Source organism: Leucoraja erinacea, chromosome 18 (genome assembly GCF_028641065.1).
Source record: "Leucoraja erinacea ecotype New England chromosome 18, Leri_hhj_1, whole genome shotgun sequence".
Taxonomy (NCBI): domain Eukaryota; kingdom Metazoa; phylum Chordata; class Chondrichthyes; order Rajiformes; family Rajidae; genus Leucoraja; species Leucoraja erinaceus.
In genome coordinates, this window is record NC_073394.1 from 20,854,071 (window position 1) to 20,879,769 (window position 25,699).

At 44.5% G+C, this 25,699-nt stretch overlaps 1 protein-coding gene across 1 annotated transcript in view; it reads left to right on the forward strand.

Moving 5' to 3' along the window:
• Nucleotides 1-23,669, forward strand: part of syt8 (synaptotagmin VIII) — a 40,122-nt gene extending 16,453 nt beyond the window's left edge. The window contains exons 2-9 of the mRNA XM_055649520.1: nt 1,387-1,547; nt 6,558-6,721; nt 13,258-13,347; nt 13,670-13,837; nt 14,402-14,569; nt 18,554-18,671; nt 19,254-19,387; nt 22,938-23,669. Coding sequence (XP_055505495.1) covers nt 1,424-1,547; nt 6,558-6,721; nt 13,258-13,347; nt 13,670-13,837; nt 14,402-14,569; nt 18,554-18,671; nt 19,254-19,387; nt 22,938-23,174 — 1,203 coding nt within the window. The 5' untranslated portion in view covers nt 1,387-1,423 and the 3' untranslated portion in view covers nt 23,175-23,669. The remainder of the gene's footprint in view (nt 1-1,386; nt 1,548-6,557; nt 6,722-13,257; nt 13,348-13,669; nt 13,838-14,401; nt 14,570-18,553; nt 18,672-19,253; nt 19,388-22,937) is intronic.
• Nucleotides 23,670-25,699: the final 2,030 nt, after the last annotated feature.

The window sequence follows — 25,699 nt, forward strand, 5'->3', positions numbered from 1 at the left end:
TCTGTAACAAAAACCAAAAACTGCTAAAAACACGCAGCAGGCCAGGCAGTACCAATGGAGACACTACAGACCCGACAATAACCTACTGTGCAATGTCATAGGCCCAACAACATAAACCATGCCTCCTCCCAACAACCGGGTTTTTCCAGCATTTCTTGCTGTTCCACCAAACCCAGCCATGCCTGAGAGAAACGGGAAAGTCTGGTTCTCAGAAATGGGTTCATTCAAAGCAGAGCCCTGAGGAAGGTGTGGAAAATGAAATGTTCCCCGAGTTCAGGTTGGTCTCCCTTTGAACAGCGTGCAAGAGGCCCAAGGCAGGGGGGACGAGGGTGGGAGGAGATTAAGAATTAAAGTAACAGGCAGCGCAAATCAGCGCCGCTGAACCAGGAATTCACCTGGAGTCGTCCGAGTCTCGTCTCCAACTCCAAACACCAGGAACTGAGGGGGAGGGTGGAGGGAATCGGCGACGGCAGTGGATGCTGGACAAAGGGCCATTAACAAAATGGCAGCAGACGGAGGAGAGGATTAGTGGTGCCAGGACAACGGGCCTTTAAGGCCAAAATAAGACTAAACGCTTAAGAACTTCTAAAGTTTGTGGGCGTCAGAAACGTGGTGACTCTTTGTGTACTATCTCAGTGAAGTCTAAAATTACACTACAATTGTTACTTTTGTACTTATTTACGATTGTGCTTATCTATAGTATGATTTTACTAGATTGTGTGTAAAACAAAGAATTTTACTGTACCTAGATACGTAGGTACATGTGACAATAAAGTATCATCTTCATCATCATTACTTACGAGGATGTTGCCAGGACTCGGGGGACCTGAGCCAAAGGGAGAGGTTGAGCCAGCTAGGACTTTATTCTATGCCTCTCATCATTTTATATACTTCTATCATGTTGTCCCTGCAACCTCTGGCATTCCAGAGAAAACAATCCAAGTCTGTCCAACCTCCCCCTAGTCTTTGGAATGTGGGAGGACACTGGAGTACCCGGCGAAAACCCACGCGGTCACAGGGAACATGCAAACTCCATACAGACAGCACCCACAATCAGGATCGAACCTGGGTCTCTGGCACTGTGAAGAAACGGCTCTACCTGCTGCAGCACTTGTGCTGCCTCATACGACACAATTGTTTCTTTCTTTTTGTTCACACAAAGAATATCTCTTTTTATATTACATGTTTGTATGCTGAGTAGAATGATTTCTCCAATGTTGTCGTACGAAATGATCTTAATTTTTTTAGAGATACAGCATGGAAACAGGCCCGTGGGCCCTTCGAGTCCATAATGAGCATCGATCATACTAGTTTTATATTTATTTTATTCATTAATCTATTTTGGTCTATTTATAAATACTGAGGAGTTTTTCTGCTTCCTTGTAGGTCATTGCTTTAAATCTGATATCAGAAAAAGGAGAAAATGAGTGCAGCTAATAACATCACGACTAAGGTACCAGATGTCACTGTTCATCCAACTAATACAACCCAAGTCACCACAACTACAAGTGGGAACTTCATTGACAATATAATTAATAAAATTCCACGTAAGTATATACATTTTAAAATTTGAACATATAGAGAACAAACGAATGAGGTTTGTAGATGGAATTAGAAATCTGTACAACAAAAGTGGTCACAGTGAGAACGTACAAACTCTGATCACATCCGGTCTCTGGTGCTGTGAGGCAGCATCTCTACCGCTGTGCCGCTGTGCCACCCTAACAGGTGACATTTCGGGTCATGTCCCTTCAGACCATTGGAATCATGACTGGAATCAAAGCCAGGACTGCCGTTCCGTTAGCCACAAAGAATGGCTGATGTTGGTTTACAAAAAATGACACAAAGTGTCAAAGTAACTCAGCAGGTCAGGCAGCATCTCTGGAGAAAAAAGATGGGTGACGTTTTGGGTCAGGACCCTTTCTGGTAAGGACCAATAGTGGGGTGAACTGGGGTAATGCCTCGGGTGCCTTCAGATAGGCTGCAGGAAGAGCCCCCGGGACACAAAGATGGTTGACCTAGGAGAGGAACGTGACGTTGGTTCGCGGCAACTGCTCCAGTACATTGAGCGGGCGGGCCAACCAGATTTTGAACTTTGGATAATGGCGCCAAAAATGTCAGTGCCCTCATTTGTAATATATACAAAATGAATTTCACTGTGCGGTTGAATATATGACAAATAAAGCACTATTAAACTATTGAACAATTGGTCAGTCTGAAGAAGGGTCCCAACACGAAACATCACCCATCCTTTTTCTCCAGAGATGCTGCCTGACCCACTGAGTTAGTTCAAGTTCAAGTTCAAGTGAGTTTATTGTCATGTGTCCCTGATAGTACAATGAAATTCTTGCTTTGCTTAGCACACAGAACATAGGAGGCATTTACTCCAAAACAGATGGCAGGAGTGAAATGAAAGCATGGTTAGAGTGGTATGGGTCTCTGATGTTGCAGGCTGCCTTTTGAGCCAATGACTCCTATATTTCCCTTTGGTGGCGGGGACGTCAGTACCTGTGATGGCCCGGTCAGAAAACAAGACAAAAGAAGATAAATATATGATTTTGAAATATTGCATAAAATGCTCTAGTTAAATCAACAAATAATAATGAAAAATGGCTTAAAGTGGGTCAGGCAGCAACTGTGGAGGATATGGATAGGCGACGTTTTGGGCTGGGACCCTTCTTCAGACTGGTTGTAGTAGGGGAGAAAGTTGGAAGAGAAGTGGGGGTGGGACACAGTCAGGCAAGTGATAGGTGGGTACAGGTGAGATGGATTTGTTGGCAGATCGATGGACAAAGGTCAGAGATGAAAAGACAAATGGCTGTGAAATAAGGAGAGAAGGGTTGTGTTTATACACCTGACGTGTGCTGTATAATGTCAAAGGAATACATAGTGAGGCCAAGGTGGCAAGGTGGTTAAGATTCCACTATAGTTGAGAAATTGAATTTGGCCATTTAATTACACGTTGAGTTACTCCAGCACTATGAGTTTTGCTCAAGATACCACCATCTGCAGTTCCTTGTGTCTCTCTTAATTGTATTGCTCCTCTACATTTGAAAGAAACAAGGATCTGTAGATGCTGGTTAATACACAAAAAGGACGCAAAGTGCTTGAGTAACTCAGCAGGACAGGCAGCATGTCTGGAAAATACGACAAGGTGACTTCAGACTCCAGAGATCCAGCACATGATCAGGCCCATCGGCCCACCCGAGTCCTGCACACTAGGGATAATTTTACAATTTTACCAAAGCCAATTAACCCACATACCTGTATGTCTTTGGCGTGTGGGAGGAAACCAGAGCACCCGGAGAAAACCCACCCAGTCTCAACAGAACGTGCAAACTCCGTACAGGCAGCACCCAAGGTCAGGATCGAACCCGGTTCTCTGGCGCTGGAAGGCAGGAACTCTATCTTTGCGCCACTGTGCTGCTCCTTCGGGTCGAGACCCTTCAGTCCTGACCCAAAACATAATTTAGCCATATTCATCATAAATGCTGCCTGACTCTTTGAGTTACTCCAGCACTTTGTGTCCTCTCATCGGTCAGCAATGTTGATCAAGTTTTTAAACAATAGTATCTCCCGCAAGAGTTTTATCAAAATAGAATTGTATATAACAAAGTCACGAGAATGTCCCAGGCTAGGCAATTATTGTATAAAGCAATGATCACAGCAATGAGTCAGAAATTGCTGCTTAAATCAGGAGCAAAAATGCTTAGTATGTGTAAACTAGAATTATTCCATCCGATAAGCAATATTAAACGAAATTCAAAGGGAAATGGTTTTGAAAAATAAACCATCAATTAGTTCACTTTGGCTCTTGTGTGCAATTAATTCAATTTGGATAAATAATTAGCAATTTCTCAACTTGATTAACAATGTCCTTGGAGTTCTTGAACACAGCCTTTGAAACTAATTAAGAGTGGGGAAAATTTAGGTGCTAGCTTTGTTCTTAATTACTATTCGATGTTGCAACAGGGAAGTTAAATGGTGCATCTATTTTTGAACATTGACCATTGAACAGTACAGTACGTGAACAGGCCCTTCGGCCCACAATGTCTGTGCATGTCCGAACATGATGCCAAGTTAAACAAATCTAGTCTGCCTGCACGTGATCCATAACCCCCCCATTCCCTGCATATCCACATGCCTATCTAAAAGTCTCCTTAATCCCCCAGTCGTATCTGCTCTTCGCATATGGGACCAGCTTGGTCGGCATGCATGAGTTGGGCCGAAGGGCCTGTTTTCGTGCTGTGACTATGATTCTATGACTCTAGTTTTTTTTCTGCCTTCTTCTGTAGATGGTAACCTCGTTGTTCCGTTATGGAAGCAAATAACCTGAAATAGATATCAAATGGTTTCAAATAAAAAAAGATCTAAATAAAACAATATTTCAGAGATTCACTCGTGAGCATTGGGTGTGGTTCTGGTTAGATGCAGGCTGCAATCCACAATTGATTGATTGAAAGATACAGCATGACAACAGCCCCTTCGGCTGACAGTGTCCACCCCGGCCATCCATCACCCATTCACGCTGGTTCTATATTACCCTCATTTCTTGTCCACTCGCTGTACACTTGGGGCAATTTACAGAGATTGAGACCCTTCTTCAAGCTGATTGTGGTAGGGGGAGAAAGCTGGAAGAGAGTGGTGGGGGCAGGACAAAACCTGGAAGTGGATACAGGTGAAAGGGGGTTTGATTGGCAGATGGTTGGACAAAGGCTAGAGATGAAAAGGAGACACAAGGGTCGTCCTGACATTCTAAATGAAATCTTGAGTGTGTTTTCTAGAATTGGGTTTGCGTGTAGCATCACTTTTTGCTGGGTTCCCGGGCACGCTGGGGTGAGGGGGAACGAGCAGGTGGACCTCATAGCAAAGGAGAGTTTAAGAAGAGAAATAGATATCCATGTATCATTGGGGAGAGTGGAACTGAGAGAAATAATTAAAGAGGGCTTAACAAAAGAATGGCAGAGAGGATGGGAAATGGAAGTCAGGGGTAGACACTACTTTTCTATACAATCTGAAGTTAGGAAAATATGTTTCTGTACATCCCTGTCCCGTAGAGACTCAGTTAAACTGTGTAGATTGAGGTTGGGACACTGTGGGTTAAATTACTATTTGTGCATTGGAGGGAAACATGTTTCTGGCTTGTGTGAATGTGGGAGTAATGAGACATTAAGCATGTTTTCCTAGAATGTAAAAAGTACAGGGTAGAAAGAAAAGTATTGTTTGTTAGACTGACAGGACTTGGAGTTGAGGCTTTTTCTGTTTCATCTTTGTTTGGACACAGTGAGAAACATCAACTGATATCCAGGGCTGTTCTTCAATTCCTGCAAGTTACAGGACTGTATGTAAGAATTTAGTTCAAACTTTGACCTGTGGAGGGCAGTAATACGCTTAGCAGCGTCTACACTGCCGGAATCCTATAATAATAATAACAAGAAGAAGAAGAGACACAAGGGTGCCAGGTGAGGAGAGAAGGGGAATGAGATGTGAAGCCAGAGGGAGGATATGGGTGAAGGGTAAATGGGGACAGGAATGTGGGACAAATGGGTGCACACCTGGGTGGGGAACAGGGAATAGTACCCAGGGATGGGGAAGGGGAGAGGGAAAAAACCCCCCATCATCTGCAGTCCCTTGTGTGTCCTCCACAGATGATGTCAGACTCTGTGGGTCAGGCAGCATCTGCAGGGGGAATTGGCAGATTTTTTGTTCGTTTATCAGTTTTTAGGGATGCAGCAGGGAAACAGGCCCTTTGGCCCACCGAGTCCGTGCCGACCAGCGATCATCCCCTTACACTAGTTATATCCTACACATGAGGGACAATTTTACAGAAGCCAATTAACCTCCAAACCTACACATCTTTGGAATGTGGTAGGAAACCGGAGCACCTGGTGAAAACCAGAGCGGTCACAGGGCGAACGTGCAAACTCCGTACAAACAGCACCCGTGGTCAGGATCGTGGCGCTGTAAAGCAGCACCTACACTGCTACGTTGCTGTGTCGCCCTAACAGGTGACATTTCAGGTTAGTTTCCTTCTTCAGAAGATTGGAATCACGACTGGAGTCAAAGCCAGGACTGCTTTTAGGGTAGACACAAAGAGCTGCAGATGCCGGTTCACAACAAAAGTCACTGTAGTAACTCAGCGGGTTAGGCAGGATCTCTGGGGAGCATGGATAGACGATGTTTTGGGTTGAGCCCCTTCTTCAGCCTGTTTTTTAGCACCAGGTTTGGGATTATTGCGGAATCAATGTTGACTTTTAACGAGTTCTTGGATTGGATTTAGAAGTTAGATTCCAAAGATTAAATTTGGTTAATATTGGGGTTTTGTCATATCTGATTCACATTGATTGGTTCATTTTGGAAGGTCCTGACCTGAATGTCACCTCTCTATGTTCTCCAGAGATGTTGCCTGACCCACTGAGTTACTCCAGCACTTTGTGTCTTTTTGTGTAAACCAGCATCTGTGAGAATTTGTTTCAACTTCTTCACATGGTTTTTTGCCTGGTTTCATTTTTACCTCACAGTTCATTGATCGTTATCTTCTCTTATTTCTTACCCAGTACCAAAATGGGCCTTGATTGCCATCTGTGCCGGTGTGGGTCTTGTTATCCTCATCTGTGTCATCTGTATCTGCGTGAAATGTTGTTGCAAGAAGAAGAAGAAAAAGAAAAAGAAAGAGCAACTTAACCTGGAAAGTCTGAATGGCTCCATCACCACAAATCTGGTGGGTGTTCCATAACAAAGTGCGTTCTGTTCCTATAACACAACTCTTTATATAGTAACTCCACTGTAACAACCTTCAGAAAGGCATTTAGGTGAATCAACCATACAAAGGGGAAAGATTTAATGGGAATATGAGGGGCAACTTTTCCACACATAGGGTGGTGGGTATATGGAACGAGCTGCCGCAAAGGGTGGTCTAAGCAGGTACAATGGATGGGAAAGGTTTACGGATATGGGCCAAAAGTAAGCAGGTGGAGTTGGCGAAGATTGGGCATCTTGTTCAACATGGACAAGTTGAGCCAAAGGGCCTGTTTCCATGCTGCGTGACACTATGGCTCTCAATCTCAAATAAGTTTAGAGGTAGAGAAATTGATTGGTTGATCGAAAGATCCAGCATAGAATCAGACCCTTCGGCCCACCGAGTCCATTCTGACCAACAATCACCCGTTTGCACTAGTTCTATGTTATCTCACTTTCTCATGAACACGACACATTATATATGCATATTGGCACCAACGATATAGGTAAAAAAAGGGATGAGGTCCTACAGGATGAATTTAGGAAGCTAGGAGATAAGCTTAAAAATAGGACCTCAAAGGTAATAATCTCTGGATTACTACCAGTACCACGGGCCAGTCAGAGCAGAAATAGGAGGATATTGCCGATGAATACGTGGCTTGAAAAATGGTGCAAGGGGGAGGGATTCAAATTTTTAGGGCATTGGAAACAGTTCTGGGGGAGGTGGGACCAATACAAACAGGACGGTCTGCACCTGGGCTGGAATGGAACCAATGTCCTTGGGGGAGTGTTTGCTAGTGCTGTCGGGGAGGATTTAAACTAATGTGGCAGGGGGATGGGTACAAGAGCAGAGAGGCAGGGGGGTGTAAAATGAAGGTAGAAGCAATAGGTAGCAAGGTGAAAAGTAAAAGTGGCAGGCAGACAAAACCAGGGCAAAAATCAAAAAGGGCCACTTTTCAACATAATTGTATAAGGGGTAAGAGCGTTGTAAAAACAAGCCTGAAGGCTTTGTGTCTCAATGCAAGGAGTATTCGTAATAAGGTGGATGAGTTGAACGTGCAGATAGCCATTAATGATTATGATATAGTTGGGATCACGGAGACATGGCTCCAGGGTGACCAAGGCTGGGAGCTGAACATCCAGGGATATTCAATATTCAGGAGGGATAGAGAGAAAGGAAAAGAAGGTGGGGTAGTGTTGCTGGTTAGAGAGGAGATTAACGCAATGGAAAGGAAGGACATTAGTTTGGAGGATGTGGAATCGGTATGGGTAGAGCTGCGAAACACTAAGGGGCAGAAAACGCTGGTGGGTGTTGTGTACAGGCCACCTAACAGTAGTAGTGAAGTTGGAGATGGTATCAAACAGGAAACTAGAAATGTTTGCGACAAAAGCAAAGCAGTTATAATGGGGGACTTCAATCTACATATAGATTGGGTGAATCAAATTGGCAGGGGTGCTGAGGAAGAGGATTTCTTGGAATGTATGCAGGATAGTTATCTAAATCAACATGTAGAGGAACCAACGAGAGAGCTGGCTATTTTAGACTGGGTATTGAGTAATGAGGAAGGGTTAGTTAGTAGTCTTGTTGTGCGTGGCCCCTTGGGCAAAAGTGACCATAATATGGTTGAGTTCTTCATTAAGATGGAGAGTGACATTGTTAATTCAGAAACAATGGTTTTGAACTTAAAGAAAGGTAACTTTGAGGGTATGAGACGTGAATTGGCCAAGATTGACTGGCAATTAATTCTAAAAGGGTTGACGGTGGATATGCAATGGAAGGCATTTAAAGACTGCATGGATGAACTACAAAAATTGTTCATCCCAGTTTGGCAAAAGAATAATTCAGGGAAGGTAGTGCATCCGTGGATAACAAGGGAAATCAGGGATAGTATCAAAGCAAAGGATGATGCGTACAAACTAGCCAGAAAAAGCAGCATCCCGGAGGACTGGGAGAAATTCAGAGACCACCAGAGGAGGACGAAGGGCTTAATTAGGAAAGGAAAAATGGATTATGAAAGAAAACTGGCAGGGAACATAAAAACTGACTGCAAAAGTTTTTATAGATATGTGAAAAGAAAGAGATTAGTTAAAACAAATGTAGGTCCCTTGCAGTCAGAAACAGGTGAGTTGATCATGGGGAACCAGGATATGGCGGACCAATTGAATAACTACTTTGGTTCCGTCTTCACTAAGGAAGACATAAATAATCTGCCGGAAATAGCAGGGGCCCGCGGGTCAAAGGAGTTGGAGGAATTGAGTGAAATCCAGGTTAGTCGGGAAGTGGTGTTGGGTAAATTGAATGGATTAAAGGCCGATAAATCCCCAGGGCCAGATAGGCTGCATCCCAGAGTACTTAAGGAAGTAGCTCCAGAAATAGTGGATGCATTAGTAATAATCTTTCAAAACTCTTTAGATTCTGGAGTAGTTCCTGAGGATTGGCGGGTAGCAAACGTAACCCCACTTTTTAAGAAGGGAGGGAGAGAGAAAACGGGGAATTACAGACCAGTTAGTCTAACATCGGTAGTGGGGAAACTGCTAGAGTCAGTTATTAAAGATGGGATAGCAGCACATTTGGAAAGTGGTGAAATCATTGGACAAAGTCAGCATGGATTTACGAAAGGTAAATCATGTCTGACGAATCTTATAGAATTCTTCGAGGATGTAACTAGTAGCGTGGATAGGGGAGAACCAGTGGATGTGGTGTATCTGGACTTCCAGAAGGCTTTCGACAAGGTCCCACATAAGAGATTAGTATCCAAACTTAGAGCACACGGCATTGGGGGTTCAGTATTGATGTGGATAGAGAACTGGCTGGCAAACAGGAAGCAAAGAGTAGGAGTAAACGGGTCCTTTTCACAATGGCAGGCAGTGACTAGTGGGGTACCGCAAGGCTCAGTACTGGGACCCCAGCTATTTACAATATATATTAATGATCTGGATGAGGGAATTGAAGGAAATATCTCCAAGTTTGCGGATGACACTAAGCTGGGGAGCAGTGTTAGGTGTGAGGAGGATGCTAGGAGACTGCAAGGTGACTTGGATAGGCTGGGTGAGTGGGCAAATGTTTGGCAGATGCAGTATAATGTGGATAGATGTGAGGTTATCCATTTTGGTGGCAAAAACGGGAAAGCAGACTATTATCTAAATGGTGGCCGATTGGGAAAGGGGGAGATGCAGCGAGACCTGGGTGTCATGGTACACCAGTCATTGAAGGTAGGCATGCAGGTGCAGCAGGCAGTAAAGAAAGCGAATGGTATGTTGGCTTACATAGCAAGAGGATTTGAGTATAGGAGCAGGGAGGTTTCTACTGCAGTTGTACAGGGTCTTGGTGAGACCATACCTGGAGTATTGTGTGCAGTTTTGGTCTCCAAATCTGAGGAAGGACATTATTGCCATAGAGGGAGTGCAGAGAAGGTTCACCAGACTGATTCCTGGGATGTCAGGACTGTCTTATGAAGAAAGGCTGGATAGACTTGGTTTATACTCTCTAGAATTTAGAAGATTGAGAGGGGATCTTATAGAAACTTACAAAATTCTTAAGGGGTTGGACAGGCTAGATGCAGGAAGATTGTTCCCGATGTTGGGGAAGTCCAGGACAAGGGGTCACAGCTTAAGGATAAGGGGGAAATCCTTTAAAACCGAGATGAGGAGAACTTTTTTTCACACAGAGAGTGGTGAATCTCTGGAACTCTCTGCCACGGAGGGTAGTTGAGGCCAGTTCATTGGCTATATTTAAGAGGGAGTTAGATGTGGCCCTTGTGGCCAAGGGGATCAGAGGGTATGGAGAGAAGGCAGGTACGGGATACTGAGTTGGATGATCAGCCATGATCATATTGAATGGCGGTGCTGGCTCGAAGGGCCGAATGGCCTACTCCTGCACCTAATTTCTATGTTTCTATTAGGGGTAATTTTACAGAAGGCCAATTAACCTACATGTCCGCTTGTCTTTGGAATGTGGGACGAAACCAGAGCACCCGGGGGAAACCTACGCAATCACCGGGAGAATGTGCAAACCACACACATAGAAAGTACCCGAAGTCAGGATCGAACCTTGGTTCCTAACGCTGTGAGGTAGCAGCTCTATCAGCTGCACCACTGTGCTCCATGAATGATTCTTAACATCGCAAAAATATTTTGTCATTTCATCTGTGTGGCAAGCCTGCAGTTATATCAATAATATGCAGGGAATGGATGGAGTGATATGGGTCACGTGCAGGCAGAGGAGATGAGTTTATATGGTCATCATAGTTGGCATAGACACTATTGGCTGAAGGGCCTGTTTCTGTTCTATGGTCTATATGTATTAATTTAACATAAGCATTGAAAAATGTATTACAGCACTGATCTGAGATGTAAGCAGTCAAAATAGTGGGGCAAGGCCTTAAACAGATTAAGCACAAACACAATAATTTAAAATTGGAAAAAAAGTTTACTACACAATATTAAAAAAACATTTGGACAGGTACACGGAAAGGATAGTATAGAAATGAACTGCAGATAATGGCGTATACCGAAGATGGGCACAAAGTGCTGGAGTAACTCAATCGGTCTGGCAGCATCTCTGGACCCGACTCAAAACGTCACCCTTCCTTTTTCTCCTGAGATGCTGCCTGTCCTGCTGAGTTACATGGATTGGATAGGTTTAGAGGGAGGCAGGTGGGACTAATGTAGATGGACATGTTGGCATGGGCAAGTTGGGCTGTAGGGCCAGTTTCCACGCTGTATGACATTATGACTATGACTTTATATGCTGGAGTAAACCAGCAGCTCAGGCAGCATCCCTGGAGAAGATGGATAAGTGACGTTTCTTGTGTCTAGTTCCTTATGGCTAGCAACATTTATCATCCTGACTGTAGCCCCCGAACATTGCCTCATTCCTTTTCAATCAGTGTGAAGAAGGGTCCCGACACCAAACGTCACCTATCCATGTTCTCCAGGGACGCTGAGTTAATCCAGCACTTTGTGCCTTATTTTGTAAATGAGCGTCTGCAGTTCCTTCTGTCTCCAATGTAAAATTGCATGTGTTTGGAGTCAATTGAGGTGAATGAGAATAGGAATGGTCGGTGAATCATACTTGGTGCAGAATAAGATTTGGACAAGCTAATTCTGGAAGGGTTGATGCCTAGAAGATGTGTTAGATGGTAGGTAGGAGAAGGGCTGGAGATGGATTGTAAAGTGCACATTCGGATAGAAGAGGAAGATTGAGATAAACTACGCCTAAACTTGTTTATCCACTGTATGAAACAGAGCAGCATGTTCTAAATGTGATCTCAGTCTCTTTTGAATTCTACCATATGATTAATTAACCCAAAAGTTGCTAAAGAGATTTACAGAGAGAACGCAATGTTCTCTCATTGAAATCACAACTAGTTTGCATGTTCACTACAGTGATTTATAAAACTGACTAATTACAAGAATTAATTCCTCCCTATTCTTCCCTGCCTCCTCTTACCACCTTCCTATGTCACGCATCCAGTCTGTCAATGCTCAATTCTTCCAGTATCTGACTACAGGAATAGGCGAATCAACTTTTAAATTTCAAAATCTGAACTGGTTAAGTGTAGTTTAGAGATACAGCGCAGAAACAGGCCCTTCAGTCCACCGAGTCCATGGCAACCACCAATCCCCGCATTCAAACATAATCCTGCACACACTAGGGACAATTTACAATTTTACTAAGCCAATTCGCCTACAAACCTGTACATCTTTGGAGTGTGGGAGGAAACTGGAGCACCTGGAGAAAACCCATGCACATCATGGGGAGAATGTATAAACTCCATACAGACCGAACCCGTAGTCAGGAATGAACCCAGGTCTCTGGCGTTGGAAAGCACCAACTCCGCTGTTGCGCCACCGTTTTGCTGAAAAGTTCAAATCAAAATCAATCAACCGTAACTAAACTGGCATCTATATTGTTACTTTAAAATTATAGGATTTGTCATGATGCTCCCTCAAACTTTGTTGGCAAGCAAAACTTAACGTTAAATTTCAAGGGCTTTTTACAAGGGCTTTTCCCTTTTCTCCCTTCTCCCATCGGCAGAAGATACAAAAATTTGAAAACATGTACCAGCTGATTTAGGAACCGCTTCTTCCTCGCTGTTGTCAGACGATGGAACAGACCTTCCATAAGTTAGGTGTAGTCTCAATCTTCCAACCTACCTCATCGCAGACTTTGCATTTTTTCTCTTTAGTTGAGGCAGCTTGTTCCATACACCTACCTCCCTCAGTGTAAGAATGTTGTATCACAACATAAACTTTTTTTTTACAAACACACGGATTGGGTAGGTTTAGAGGAATATGGCAGGCAGGTGGGACTAGTGTAGTTCGGGCATGTCGGTCAGTATGGGCAAGTTGGGCCGAAGAGCCTGTTTCCACGCTGTATGACTCTTGACTATGAGACAAGAAGGGATTTACTAATTCTCCGCAATACTTTCTGCAGGTTGCCTTTAACACAACTAATTTACCCATTCTATCTAGTTAAGATGGAAAGATTTAATGTTTTGCTATTGTGTTTTAAAGGTGCAGCCCGATTTGGAAGATTTGGATGGAACGATAGAAAATTATGGAAAATTGCAATATTCCTTGTATTATGATGCGACGAATGAAACGGTAAATATATAATTCCTGTGGTTGATTTAATGTGTCCACAAAATAGTGAACCTGAAGCGGTCTTAACTTTTGGAAAATGAGGGGTTAAAACTATACAAACAAAGAACTGCTGCCTGACACGCTGAGTTCCTCCAGCACTTGGTGTCTATCTTTGGGTTAAAAGTATAGTTAGTCAGGATTCCTGCTTATCAGGACTCAGCCACCTGGAAGTACACTTAAGAGCAAAATTCAAGTGTAATTTTTTGTCATTTGCCTTGAAGCAGTAATTTTGGTTTAATAATGAACACTCACTGTACAATGCTCTGCCTCTGATACCTTGCAGCTTACTGTTGGAGTGATACAGGCAGCGGACCTAAAGGCGATGGACTTTGGAGGGACATCTGATCCTTACGTCACTGTGTATCTTGTCCCAGAAGCCACACAGAAATTTGAAACAAAGGTGTTTCGAAAAACACTGAATCCATTGTTTAAAGAACAATTCACATTCAAGGTACTTCTTACATTTATTTTTAAAGCAATGATCATTTGCTAAAATCTTGAGGGGCCTGATGCAGGGAGAGGTTGAGCAGGGTAGGATTCCATTCCTTGGCGTGCATGAGGTTGAGGGGTGATCTTATAAAGGCATATACAATTGTAAGGGGAATAAATAGGGTGAATGCACAATGTTTTTTTTTACCAAGGATAAGGGAATCAGTTATTTTTTACGCAGAAGGTGGTGGGTGCCTGCAACATGCTGCCAGGGAATGTGATGGAGGCAGATATAATAGTGGTGTTTGAGACTTTTGGATAAGCACAAGAATATGCAGATAATGGATGAATGTGGATCATGTGTAGATAGATAGGAGTTGGTCTTGGCATCATGCTTGAAAGAGACACTGTGGGGCGATGGGTCAGTTCCTGTGCTATATTGTTTTATATTCTCCCTCTCTCTTAGAAATAGCATACAGCCAGACCCCGAGCTAGTTGTAGCATTGAAAACTACAATTAGCTGTTCTGCTTTAGTTGGACCAATTTTTTTCTAATTCACTCAATTGTTGTCTTTCCTTCAACCCAGACCAGCCAAGCTGAGATATCGGACAAAACCGTGGTGATGAAAGTGTATGACTTCAACCGGTTTTCCAAACATGACATAATTGGTGAAGTGCGAATCCCACTACAAACTGTCAACCTCAACCATGCACTGGAGGAATGGCACGAGTTAACCAAGGCTCTGAAGGATGAGGTACGTTTAGTTTAATTTGGTTTATTGTCATGTGTACGGAGGTGCAGTGAAAAGCTTGTTAGTTGCGTGCTATCCAGTCAGCGGAAAGACTATATTTGATTACAATCAAGCCGTTCACAGTGTACAGATACAGGATAGGGAGGCACAGTGGAGTGGGGTTTCTCCAAGAGCTCCAGTTTCCTCCCACATTCCTGATGTACAGGTATGTAGGTTACTTGGTTTCTGTAAATTGTAAATTGTCCCGAGTGTGTAGGATAGTTCTGGTGTATGGAGATCACAGTTCGGAGCGGACTTGGTAACCCAAAGGGCCTGTTTCGACACTGTATCTCTAAACTAAACTAATGTGGCACAGCGGTAAAGTTACTGCCTAACAAGGCCAGAGACCTGGGTTAGATTCTGTATGGAATTTGTACGTTCCCCCCTTGACCATGTCAGTTTGCTCCCGGTGCTCCACATTCCAAAGATGTGCAGGCTGGTAGGTTAATTGGTTTTGGCAAAAGAATCATAAATAGTCCTTAGTGTGTAGGATAGTGCTAAGATATGGGGTAATCGCTGGCCGACGAGGATTTGATGGGCCGAATGGGCTGTTTCTGCTCAGTATCGCTAAAGTCTAAAGATAAAGGGCATATGTCCGATTAAAAGATAGTCCGAGGGTCTCCAATGAGGTAGATGGTAGCTCAGAACTGCTCTCTAGTTGGCGATAGGATATTAAGGATTTATCAGCAAAGACCTCAGCAGATGCGTTTAAATCAAAATTATAGAGGCTGCAGATCGAAAATATAACAGAAGGTGTGTTTAGTCTGAAGAAGGATCCTGACCCAAAATATCACCTACCCATGTTCTCCAGGGATGCTGCCCAACTCACTGTGTTGCCTTTGGGCCCCATATCTGAGGAAGGATATGGTGGCTGTCAACAGTCTAATATTGGGTATTAGCTGAAGCCATAGAGTCATACAGCACGGAAACAAGTCCCTTTCTTGATTTGTACGGGGGTCAAGGGCTATGGGGAGAAGGCAGGAGAATTGGGGTTGAGAGCAAAAGATATTTCAGCAATGATTCAATGACGGAGTAGACTTGATGGGCTTTATGGCCCAATTCCGCCCCTAGAACTTATGAACTTCCACAAAATGCCTAGAAAACTCAATGGGTCAGACATTACTAGTTGCTTCTTTTGGTGTTGAATAAAATGTTGGCTTTCTGAATGTTTTAATGCTTGATTACTCAGTGTTACTCTGGACCTGAAAGTGGGTAGATTGTCAAGTATTTTGGGGAAACTACTTCTTCCTGAAGCAACTATTCCTAAACCCAAGGCTTTATAAGGCGTTGGTGAGGCCACATTTGGAATATTGTGAGCAGTTTGGGTTCCATATCAGAGCTGGTTTTAGAGAGGGTCCAAAGGAGATCTACAAGAATAATCCCAGGGAAGATTGGGTTAACATATGATGTACGTTTGACGACACTGTGTCCTGACCCAAAATGTTACCAATGCATGTTCTCCAGAGATGATGCCTGACCCGCTGAGTAACTCTAAAACGCCATAGTTCTGTTTTCTTATCACCTTTATTCACGGTTTGTTCCTTGCTTGACTAGAATCTGAAAACCCAGGTGGTAATTTGCAAAATCCTGCGGCAACTCATTTCAAAAAGTAACATTATCATAAAAGCGAAATACATGACAGTAAAGATTCACATTTCAGTTTGAAATGCAGCTAGGAATCTTCAGACTAATGCTATTTGTCAAGGGGGTTCCAAATGATACAGGTACGGACACTTTAAAGGATGCTCAACACAATTTATGCGTGACAAAACGTTCATCAACGTGTGACATTTTGTTTGCTGTTCGTATATGGATCTTATTGTGTGAGACTGCCTTTTGAATTTATGTGAAGACTGCTGTTTCAAAAGAAACATGGAACACACATTATATATTTCTATTCTTTAGGAAGCCGAGGAATGGACCACATAACTCGTAAGCATAGTTCGAGGGAGATAATAGAGCTAAAACAAGGTGTAGAAATATAGAAACTTGGAGCAGGAGTTAGCCATTTACCCTTTTGAGCTTGCTCCATCATTATAGAAACAAGGAACTGCAGATGCTGGTTTATCCAAAGATAGACACAAAGTGCTCACATACCTCAATGGGTCAGACAACATCTTTGGAGATAAAGTTGAGTTATGCCAGCACTTTGCGTCTATCTTTGGTTTAAACCAGTTCTTTGTTTCTATATTTTGTCAGTCTGAACAAGTGTCCAGACCTAAAACATCACCCATCGTTTTCTCCAGAGATGCTGAGTTACCCCAGCACTTTGTATCGATTTCTGCTCCATCGTTGGTTGTCCAAATTCAGTACACTATCCAAGCTTTCTTTCTATATCAATGATCCCCCTGGTCTTAAGAACAATATCGAAGTCCTTCTTGATTATGGAGAGACAAGAAATTGCAGATGCTGGAATCTTGAGAAAAACACTAAGTGCTGGTGTAACTGAGCAGACTGGTGGCATCAGTGGAGGGAATGGACAGACAATGTTTAGGGTTGTTACAATGGCAGTGAGGTTTAATAATAAGCAAGAAGGTGTTTTATTCAGTTAAATGTATTTAGATAGCTGTAAGTTTGATACTCTGGTTAAAATTAATGGGAATAATTCCCCAAACCTCTTTGGGAATGATTGCATTTGAACATACCACATTGGTGCAACAGCCAAGAAGGCACACTAATGCCTCTATTTCCTGACGAGACTGAAGACATTTGACACACATCTACAGATGCACCATAGAAAGCACACTGTCAAGTTGCATCACAGCTTGGTTTGGGAACAGCTCTGACCAAGACCCCAAGAAATTGCAGAAAGTTGCAGGTAGCCCTATTCATGACACAGATCAGTCTCCCCGCCATTGACTGCATCTATACCCCACGCTGTCTTGGAAAAGCAGCCAATATAATCAAAGACTTGTCCCACCCTGGTCATTCCTTCGTATCCCTGCATCCATTGGACAGACGATACAGAAGTTTGGAAGCACGCACCACCAGACATGAACAGCTTCTTCCTTCTCTGCTTCTGAACGGTTCTTCCATAAGCTAGGGTACTGTCCGATTTATCTTTACCCCATTGCGGACGTTGGACTTTGTCTATGGTACTGATTCGCTATAATGCTGAGAACTATATTCTGCACTCTGTGTCTTCCCCTTTGCTCTACCTATTGTACTTGAGTTCGAATTGATTGGATTATATGTAGTATTTCTGATCTGTTTGGGTCGCATGCAAAACAAAGCTTTTCACTGTACCTCGAAACAGGTGGCAATAATAAACCTAAACCTAAAATATGAATGAACAATTGAATAGAACAAACCAGGTTCTCTCTGATATTGAACATTCCTCAGATAGACTTTAGGTGCATTGCCAAGATATGGTGCTGATCAGACCGCATTTGGAGTATTGTGAGCAATTTTGGGTCCCTTACCCGAGGAGGGATGTGCAGCATTGGAGAGGGTCCAGAGGATGTCTACGAGAATGATCCCAAATAAGCTTGGGTTAACATATGATGAGTGTTTGATGGCTCCAGACCTGTACTCACTGGACTTTAGAAGGGTGAATATGGAGGGGCCTCCATACAAAAAAACAGCCCCCATACATCTTTAAACTTTCCCCCTCTCACCTTATAGCTACGCCCTCTAGTGTTTGGCATTTCCACCCTTGGAAAAAGGTTTTGACTGTCTACCCACTCTATGACATAATTTTATATACTTCTATCAGGTGTCCCCTTAATCTCGGACGTTCCAGAGAAAACAATCCAAGTCTATCCAACCTCTCCCTATAGCTGAAACCCTCTAATCCAGGCAGCATTCTAGTAAACCTCCCCTGCACCTTCTCCAAAGCCTCCACATCTTTTTTGTAATGGGGCAACCAGAACTGCATGCAAAAGCAGCCTAACCGGTCCTATAGAGCTGCATCATCACTTACTTTATATTTTCTTGTTTTCTTATTAGGAAGAGCATCTCGGTGATATTTGCTTTTCGCTTCGCTATATCCCCGCTTCAAGCAAGCTGCACGTAATCATTCTGGAAGCCAAGAATCTGAAGACAATGGATAAAGGAGGTTCATCTGGTAAGAGTTTTTAAAAATAGTTTTGAAATCTGGGTGGCACAGTGGCGTAACTGGTAGAGCAGCTGTCTCACAGCGTCCAAGACCTGGGTTCGATCCTGTCCTCGGGTGCTGAGAATTTCATTGGGAATTGCACTCAATGGTCAATAGTGCTTTATTATCACATGTGCAAATGCACAATTAAATTATTTTCTTTGCCTACAGTCCAGTAAAGTATTGCCATACCCAAGCACAATCTCCGCTTGGCAAAGTGTACAGAAATAGCCCACTGAGACCGTACACAACAGGCACCATGTGTTTGCGTCAGTTTTGATGTCCAGTCCGTGCTCTGGGTCTTACGAGCGGCATCCGATCCAGGCGAGCCCCAGGCTTCTGCGGGCCTCCAGCCATCGCCTTTCCTTTGGACATGTGGGTGGTCCTGTAAGAATTACATAGTTCTGTTTCAGTATATATGACAACAAAACATTGACTCTTAACTCTTGATTTTATTAAGCCAGTATCTGCAAAGTCTCAAAACAAATACTTACCACATGTTGTAGAATACACCCTGTCAATAACTGAAAACATAATTTGTATTTCTGACAGATCCCTATGTGAAGATTCGCTTGATTCTCAATAATAAAAAACTCAAGAAGAAGTCAACAACAGTGAAAAAGAACACCCTGAATCCATATTTCAATGAGCCTTTTATGTTTGATGTGAATTTTGAAGAAATACAGGTGAGGAGTAAATATTTAAAAATAAACCAGTGGAATAGGGCGGCAGAGTGGTGCAGCAGTAGAGCTGCTGCCTCACGATGCTCGAGACCCAGGTTCGATCCTGTATGTGGGGTTTGTGATTCGCCCTGTGACTGCATGCGTTTTCGCCAGATTTTCCAGTTTTCCCCCACATTCCAAAAGCGCGCAGGTTTGTAGGTTACTTGGCTTCTATAAAATTGTCCCTGGTGTGCAGGATAGAACTAGTGCGAATGGGTGATCGAAGGTCGGTGTGGACTCAGTGGACCGAAGGGTCTGTTTACACGCTGTATAGAGAGTCCTAGAGTGATACAGTGTGGAAACAGGCCCTTCGCGCTTTGGCCCAACTTGTCTGCACCGGCCAACAATATCTCAGCTACACTAGTCCCATCGGCCTGTGCATGGTCCATATCCCTCCAAACCTGTTTGATCCATGTACCTGTCTAACTGTTTCTTAAATGTTGGGATAGTCCCAGCCTCAACTACCTCCTCTGGCAGCTTGTTCCATACACCCACCACCCTTTGTGTGAAAAATTAAATCTATTAAATCCTATTAAAATTAAACCTATCTTTTCCCCTTCACCTTGAACCTATGTCCTCTGGTCCTCGATTCCCCTACTCTGGGCAAGCGATTCTGTGCATCTGCCTGATCTATTCCTCTCATCATTTTATACACCTCTGTAAGATCCCCCTTATCCTTCTGCGCTCCAAGGTATAGAGATCCAGCCTATTCAACCTCTCCCTGTTGCTCAGACCCTCTAGTCCAGGCAACAACTGTGTAAATGTTCTCTGAACCCTTTCAAGCTTGACAATATCTTTCCTATAACATGGTACCCGGAACTGAACATGATTTTCTAAATGCGGTCTCACCAATGTCTTGTGCAAATGCAACATGATTTCCCACATTCTATACTCAATACTCTGACTGTATCTGTAAACAAAAGTAAATACTGGATTGGTCTACCTTTTGTGCACAAATTTAATTCTGTGTCCAGTACACAGAGCTGCTTGGCTTTGTCGCCATCTTGCTTACTTGGTCATGGTTTGTAGGGTATGAGGGTTCCTGTTACAACAACTCTCCAGAAAATCTGACCAGAAAATATTTATGTCAAGACACCAAATTAGAACATATGTGATTGCAGTGGGAAGACCTTCCATCCAAGCACCCGCTGACACTCAGAATTTGGACTAACAAAGGATTGTCACTTCAGTGAGGTTCTTTGGCAGTAGGGATGCAGTCGCACTTGTGAAACTGCTCCGAATAATTTAGCGCCTCTAATATAGGAATAGAAATTAAGTCCCGCTGCGAGTTAGGCATAACATTTCACTCCTGTGGGCACAGGCAGAATTCAGCACATTCTGCCTCGCATTGATGTCTTCACTTGTCTGGTAATTAATAGTTATCCAAAATTACTTTTAAGAATAAGATTAATCCCATGAATAGAAGTTACCATGGGCATCACATTGTAAAATGAGAGCTAAGTCAAGTCAAGAATGTTTTATTGTCACATGTCCCGAAACGGCTCGGAGTTACGCAGCTGCGGTTTCTGCTGCGGCTTTAGGGCCAATCGAGGATGAGCCTTATGCTGACTTTGGTGGTAGAAAATCCGGGATCTTGGTCCAAACAGGGTTCCTGTGGAGGAGGGATGCAATAACGAAGGGCATGCATGACCTTTTCCAGAAGGATGTAATTGCCTCTGCCGAGGTTGCAAGAGGGAAGTGTGGGATGATACTTAAGTCCCAGGAGGATGTGGCCTTAGCTGTGGAGAAGGGGATCACAGTGGAGGGGAACCGTGGGTGTCCACCGTGAGACCGGTTCTCCTGCGAGATGTCCCCCGTTCATCCGGGATGCCCAACTTCTTCCACAATTGGCGAGGATTGGGCAGGTGCGGTCTAGGTTGATTAGGCTTATGCACCCCTGGAGTGATCTCCTCAAAGGGATCTTGAGTTTCAAGAGGCAAGTTTGCATGAAGGTGGAAGTGGGGTCGGGCACTGAGGGGAACTTCGTTGTGGAGCATGAGGGTGACCCTCACCGCGTGCGTTGGAGTTGGGGAGAGGCATGGTGTCATGCGTGCAGAGAGTTTGGTCATTTCCACAGGGATTGTCCCAATGGCCGGGCCGATGCTAGAAATCCTAACACAGCAGCCCAGGAATGCATTGCTGGCCGATCCAGGCTGGCCTGTTATGCCTCAGTGACCTGGGGTGGCACTGCTGACCCATCTGGGGCTGCCAGCTCCGCCTCGGTGACCCAGGGCTATGCTGCCCCCCGCTCCCTACATCCTGAACCTGTGGTGGCGGTCGATGGCGAGGCGCAGGGGAGGGGGGGGGGCCTGTTGGGTGGGTGGCCCCAGTGAGGTCCAAGACGCACCTAGTGTGACTCAGCAAGGAGCTGAGGAGGTTCAGAAGGGGGCAGGGGAGGATGAACGTGGGGGCAGAATAGAGGTAGCGGGTATCGTGGAGGCGGAGGACCCTTCCTTTATGGAGGTCACCGTACAGCCGCAAAAAAGCGGAACTAAAAGAAGGCGTGGGGCCAGAGAGGGAGAACTAATCATGGGCCCAAAGTAAGGGGGCAGACTACTTTGAGACCTTCCACCCCTGTTGAGGATGGTGGCCACGAACTGGTGTCCTCTGGGCAGGAGGTTGGCCCTTTGCTTCAGGGACCTTCTACGGGTATTACCATACCTGTTACTGGGGTTGACTCCCCTGGAATTGTGTCCTCTGGGCTGGTGGTTGTCCCCTCGTCTCAAGCGCCTTCCGAGGGTTTTATCTCACCGGTTATTGGGGTTGGCTCCCCTGGGACTGTGTCCGCTGAGATGGGGGATGAGCAGAGACAACCCGAAGGGGGAGTCTCGGGAGTAGAGGCAGTTTTCCAGTCTGTGCTCCTTATCAGAACCACGAGAGTCACTATGGGGTGTGCTGCCCCACCGGCGGAGGTAGTAAGGGGGATCTCCAGAAACACTGGCTCTTTCAGTGGGTCCTAGTGAGATTACTCCCCTGGTGGTGGAGGGTAGAGACTCTATGGGTGTTGCCGGTGGAGCGGTTACCCTGGGTGCGGTGGGGGTCGGGGCTGTTTCGGGTCGTGACCCTCATTCGGATTCTGGGGGTGCGGACGTTCCGTGGGCCCTGGGGATGCCTCTTGTTTTTTTCTTCCTCAGGCCCAGACGTAGGGGGTGGTGGGAGATGCTGGAAAATCAAAACACTGGCCAAAACATTGCCTATTTCCTTCGCTCCATAGATGCTGGACCGGGCAGTGCCCCTCCACTTTTTTGCGCTCTTCCTCGTTCCTGGTCGTCCGAGTTGCCGAACCAGGCTGTGATGCAACCAGTTAATATGCTCTCTCCCATACACCATTGTTTGAGTTTAAGAAGGAACTGCAGATGCTGGAAAATCAAAGGTACACAAAAATGCTGCTGCACCCGTTGAGTTTCTCCAGCATTTTTGTGTACCCCCCATTGTTTGTGGTTCACCAACAAACTAAACTAAACTATTCTCAACGGGACTTTATCCATCACTTTTTTCTCTTCTCTTCTCACAGAAAGTGAAGCTGGTGATTTCCATATGGGATCATGATAAGATGTCAAAGAACGATGCCATTGGAAGACTATTTCTCGGTTGTGGCGCCACTGGAAATCAGTTACGACATTGGTCTGACATGCTGGCCAACCCCAGGCGGCCAATAGCGCAGTGGCACGTTCTCCAAAGCAAAGCCGAAGTGGACAAGGCGCTCAAGGAACTCAAAGCAAATTCTCATAAAAAAGGCAAAGGCCGTTGAAGCAGGAGCACACTCCCATGAGGCAGAAGACCGAGAGATGATCTGCTTCAGATAGATCTCTTCATCCACACACTGGACAATATCTGCCGTTCAAGGAGCTGCACCAAATTGGAGGAGCTCGAACATTTTGTTTCTCAAACAAAGTCAATGTACAAAGCAGAATATATTTATGGAAGAATTACCGCACCGACAGCTTTGTGATCCGGGTTGCAATTGTAAAGTTGATCCTCGTATACATTGGAGTTCAGGGCAGCCCAGATACATTGCAAAGTTGGGATATCCAATGGGGAAAACTGACCACATCGAAAATAAATGAACCATAATGATATATCCTGAATAAATGTCAACATTACTATAATTGTTGTACTAATCTACAAGTTGAATTACTATTTTAATGGGCCACTGTCTTTCTATTTGTACAGTTGGTAATAATATGTAAAACAATTAGTTAAAGCACACTCTCACTTTAATAAAAAAACAAAATTGCAGGAGTAACACAGCAGCTTGGGCAGCATCTCTGGAGAACATGGATAGTTGACGTTTTGTTCAGAAACATTCTTTCTTCAGACTAATTGTAGTGGGGAGGGAGAAAGCTAGAAAAGAGAGGTGGGGCCAGGACAAAGCCTGGCATAGAAAGAACTGCAGATGCCAATACACAAAAGGACACACAAAGTGCTGGAGCAACTCAGCAGGTCAGGCAGCATGAAGAAGCAGCATGATGTGGCTGAAGCAGGATCTCAAGCTAAAACGTCACCCATCCCATCTTCACCAGAGATGCTGCCTGACCCACTGAGCACCTTGTGTCTTGGCAAGTGAAAGGTGGATACAGGTAAAGGTGGGGGAGGATTTGTTGGCAGATTGGTGGTTAGGTGGCTCAAGGTGAAAAGCAGACAAAAGGGTGTCAGATAAGGAGAGAATTAATAGCAGAGTGGGAGCATTGTTTGCAACAGGATATGCAGTGTGTTGGTGTGGGCATTCAATGAAGGCAGGATGTACAGTGTCTACCAAAGATAGACTAAAGGGCCTGTCCCACTGTACGAGGTAATTCACGAGGTAATTCAATTCTCCCGAGTTTCCCCTGATTCAAACTCGGAGAATTACGGTAATAGCCGCTCGTAGGTACTTGCGGCTCTTGTGGACATTTTTCAACATGTTGAAAAAAGTTCACGAGCTTACCGCGTTTCTTGAGTGCCTGCCGTTAGCGTTAAGAGCCGCTAAGAGATGTCCTGAGCTCAAATGTACCCGCTACGTACATTTTACGTGCTTACCACGAGTTTGATTTTTTTTAACACTCGGGAGAGCTCTTGGGTAAACTCGTATAGTGGGACAGGGCCTTTAGAGTATGAAGAAGGCTCCCAACCCGAAACGTCACCCATCCATGTTCTCCACAGATGCTGCATGATCTGCTGAGTTACTACAGCACTTTGTGTCTATCTTTTGTATGAACCAGCACCTGCAGTTCTTTGTTTCAACAGTGCAGTGTGTAACTCCAAGCATTGGGTGACAGACACTACAATATGTCAGTGTGGGTGGTGGGTGGAAGATTATGCATTGTTCCAGTGCTTTCTCACTGGGTGAGGACAGGTCGTGCAATGTGTTGACACAAGGTGCTGGAATCATGAGCTGAACACAACGTGCTGGCGGAACTCAACGGGTCAGACAGCATCTGCGGAGGGTAGGGAAAGTGGGCGTTTTGGGTCGGGACCCTTCTTCGAACTGCAGTTCATTGTGTCAACACCTTCACTTTACCTTCAGATAACGTTAGGGAGGCACAATGGTGCAACGGTAGAGTTGCTGCCTTACATTGCCAGATATTCGGGTTCGATCCTGACTATGGGTGCTGTCTGTACGGAGTTTATATGTTCTCTCTGTGACTGCGTGGTGCTCCAGTTTCCTCCTACACTCCAAAGGCGTGCAGGTTTGTAGGTTAATTGACTTTGGTAAATTGTCCCTAGTGTGCAGGACAGTGCTAGTGTGCCGGGTGATCGCTGATCCACGCAGACTCAGTGGGCCAATGGGCCTGTTGCCATACTATATCTCTAAACTAAACTATAAGAATAAATTTGAAGGTGCGCTTCTTGTCCTGAGGTGGTGGTGAGCCAGTTAATCTCCTCCAAGGCGGAAGAAATGGAGAAATAATTGGCCAGGTTCTTCTATGGCTCACTGTCCATTGAATCCTCACTAAATGTGCAAGAACTGATACTGTTAATAGAATCGTGCTCAGTTTTGGAGAGCTTCAAGTGTGGTTATTTCCGCAGTGTTGGGCTCAATCAAATCTAAAGAGTGGCCACATAAACAAGATATGGACATTTTCCTGCATCTCAGCCCTCCAGAATTCCATGCTCCCATAGTTTGTTCGTGTTCATAGCTGTGCAGGGTCTTATAAAGACAGGGTCACAACCACAGAGTAGTAACAAAATTAAGACTGCCATTGGCAGGTTACAATCACACCGTTATGAGATTAAAATATTGTGAACTTTATCCATAATACACACGACCCCCTGCGGCAACCAGCATTCGTGGAG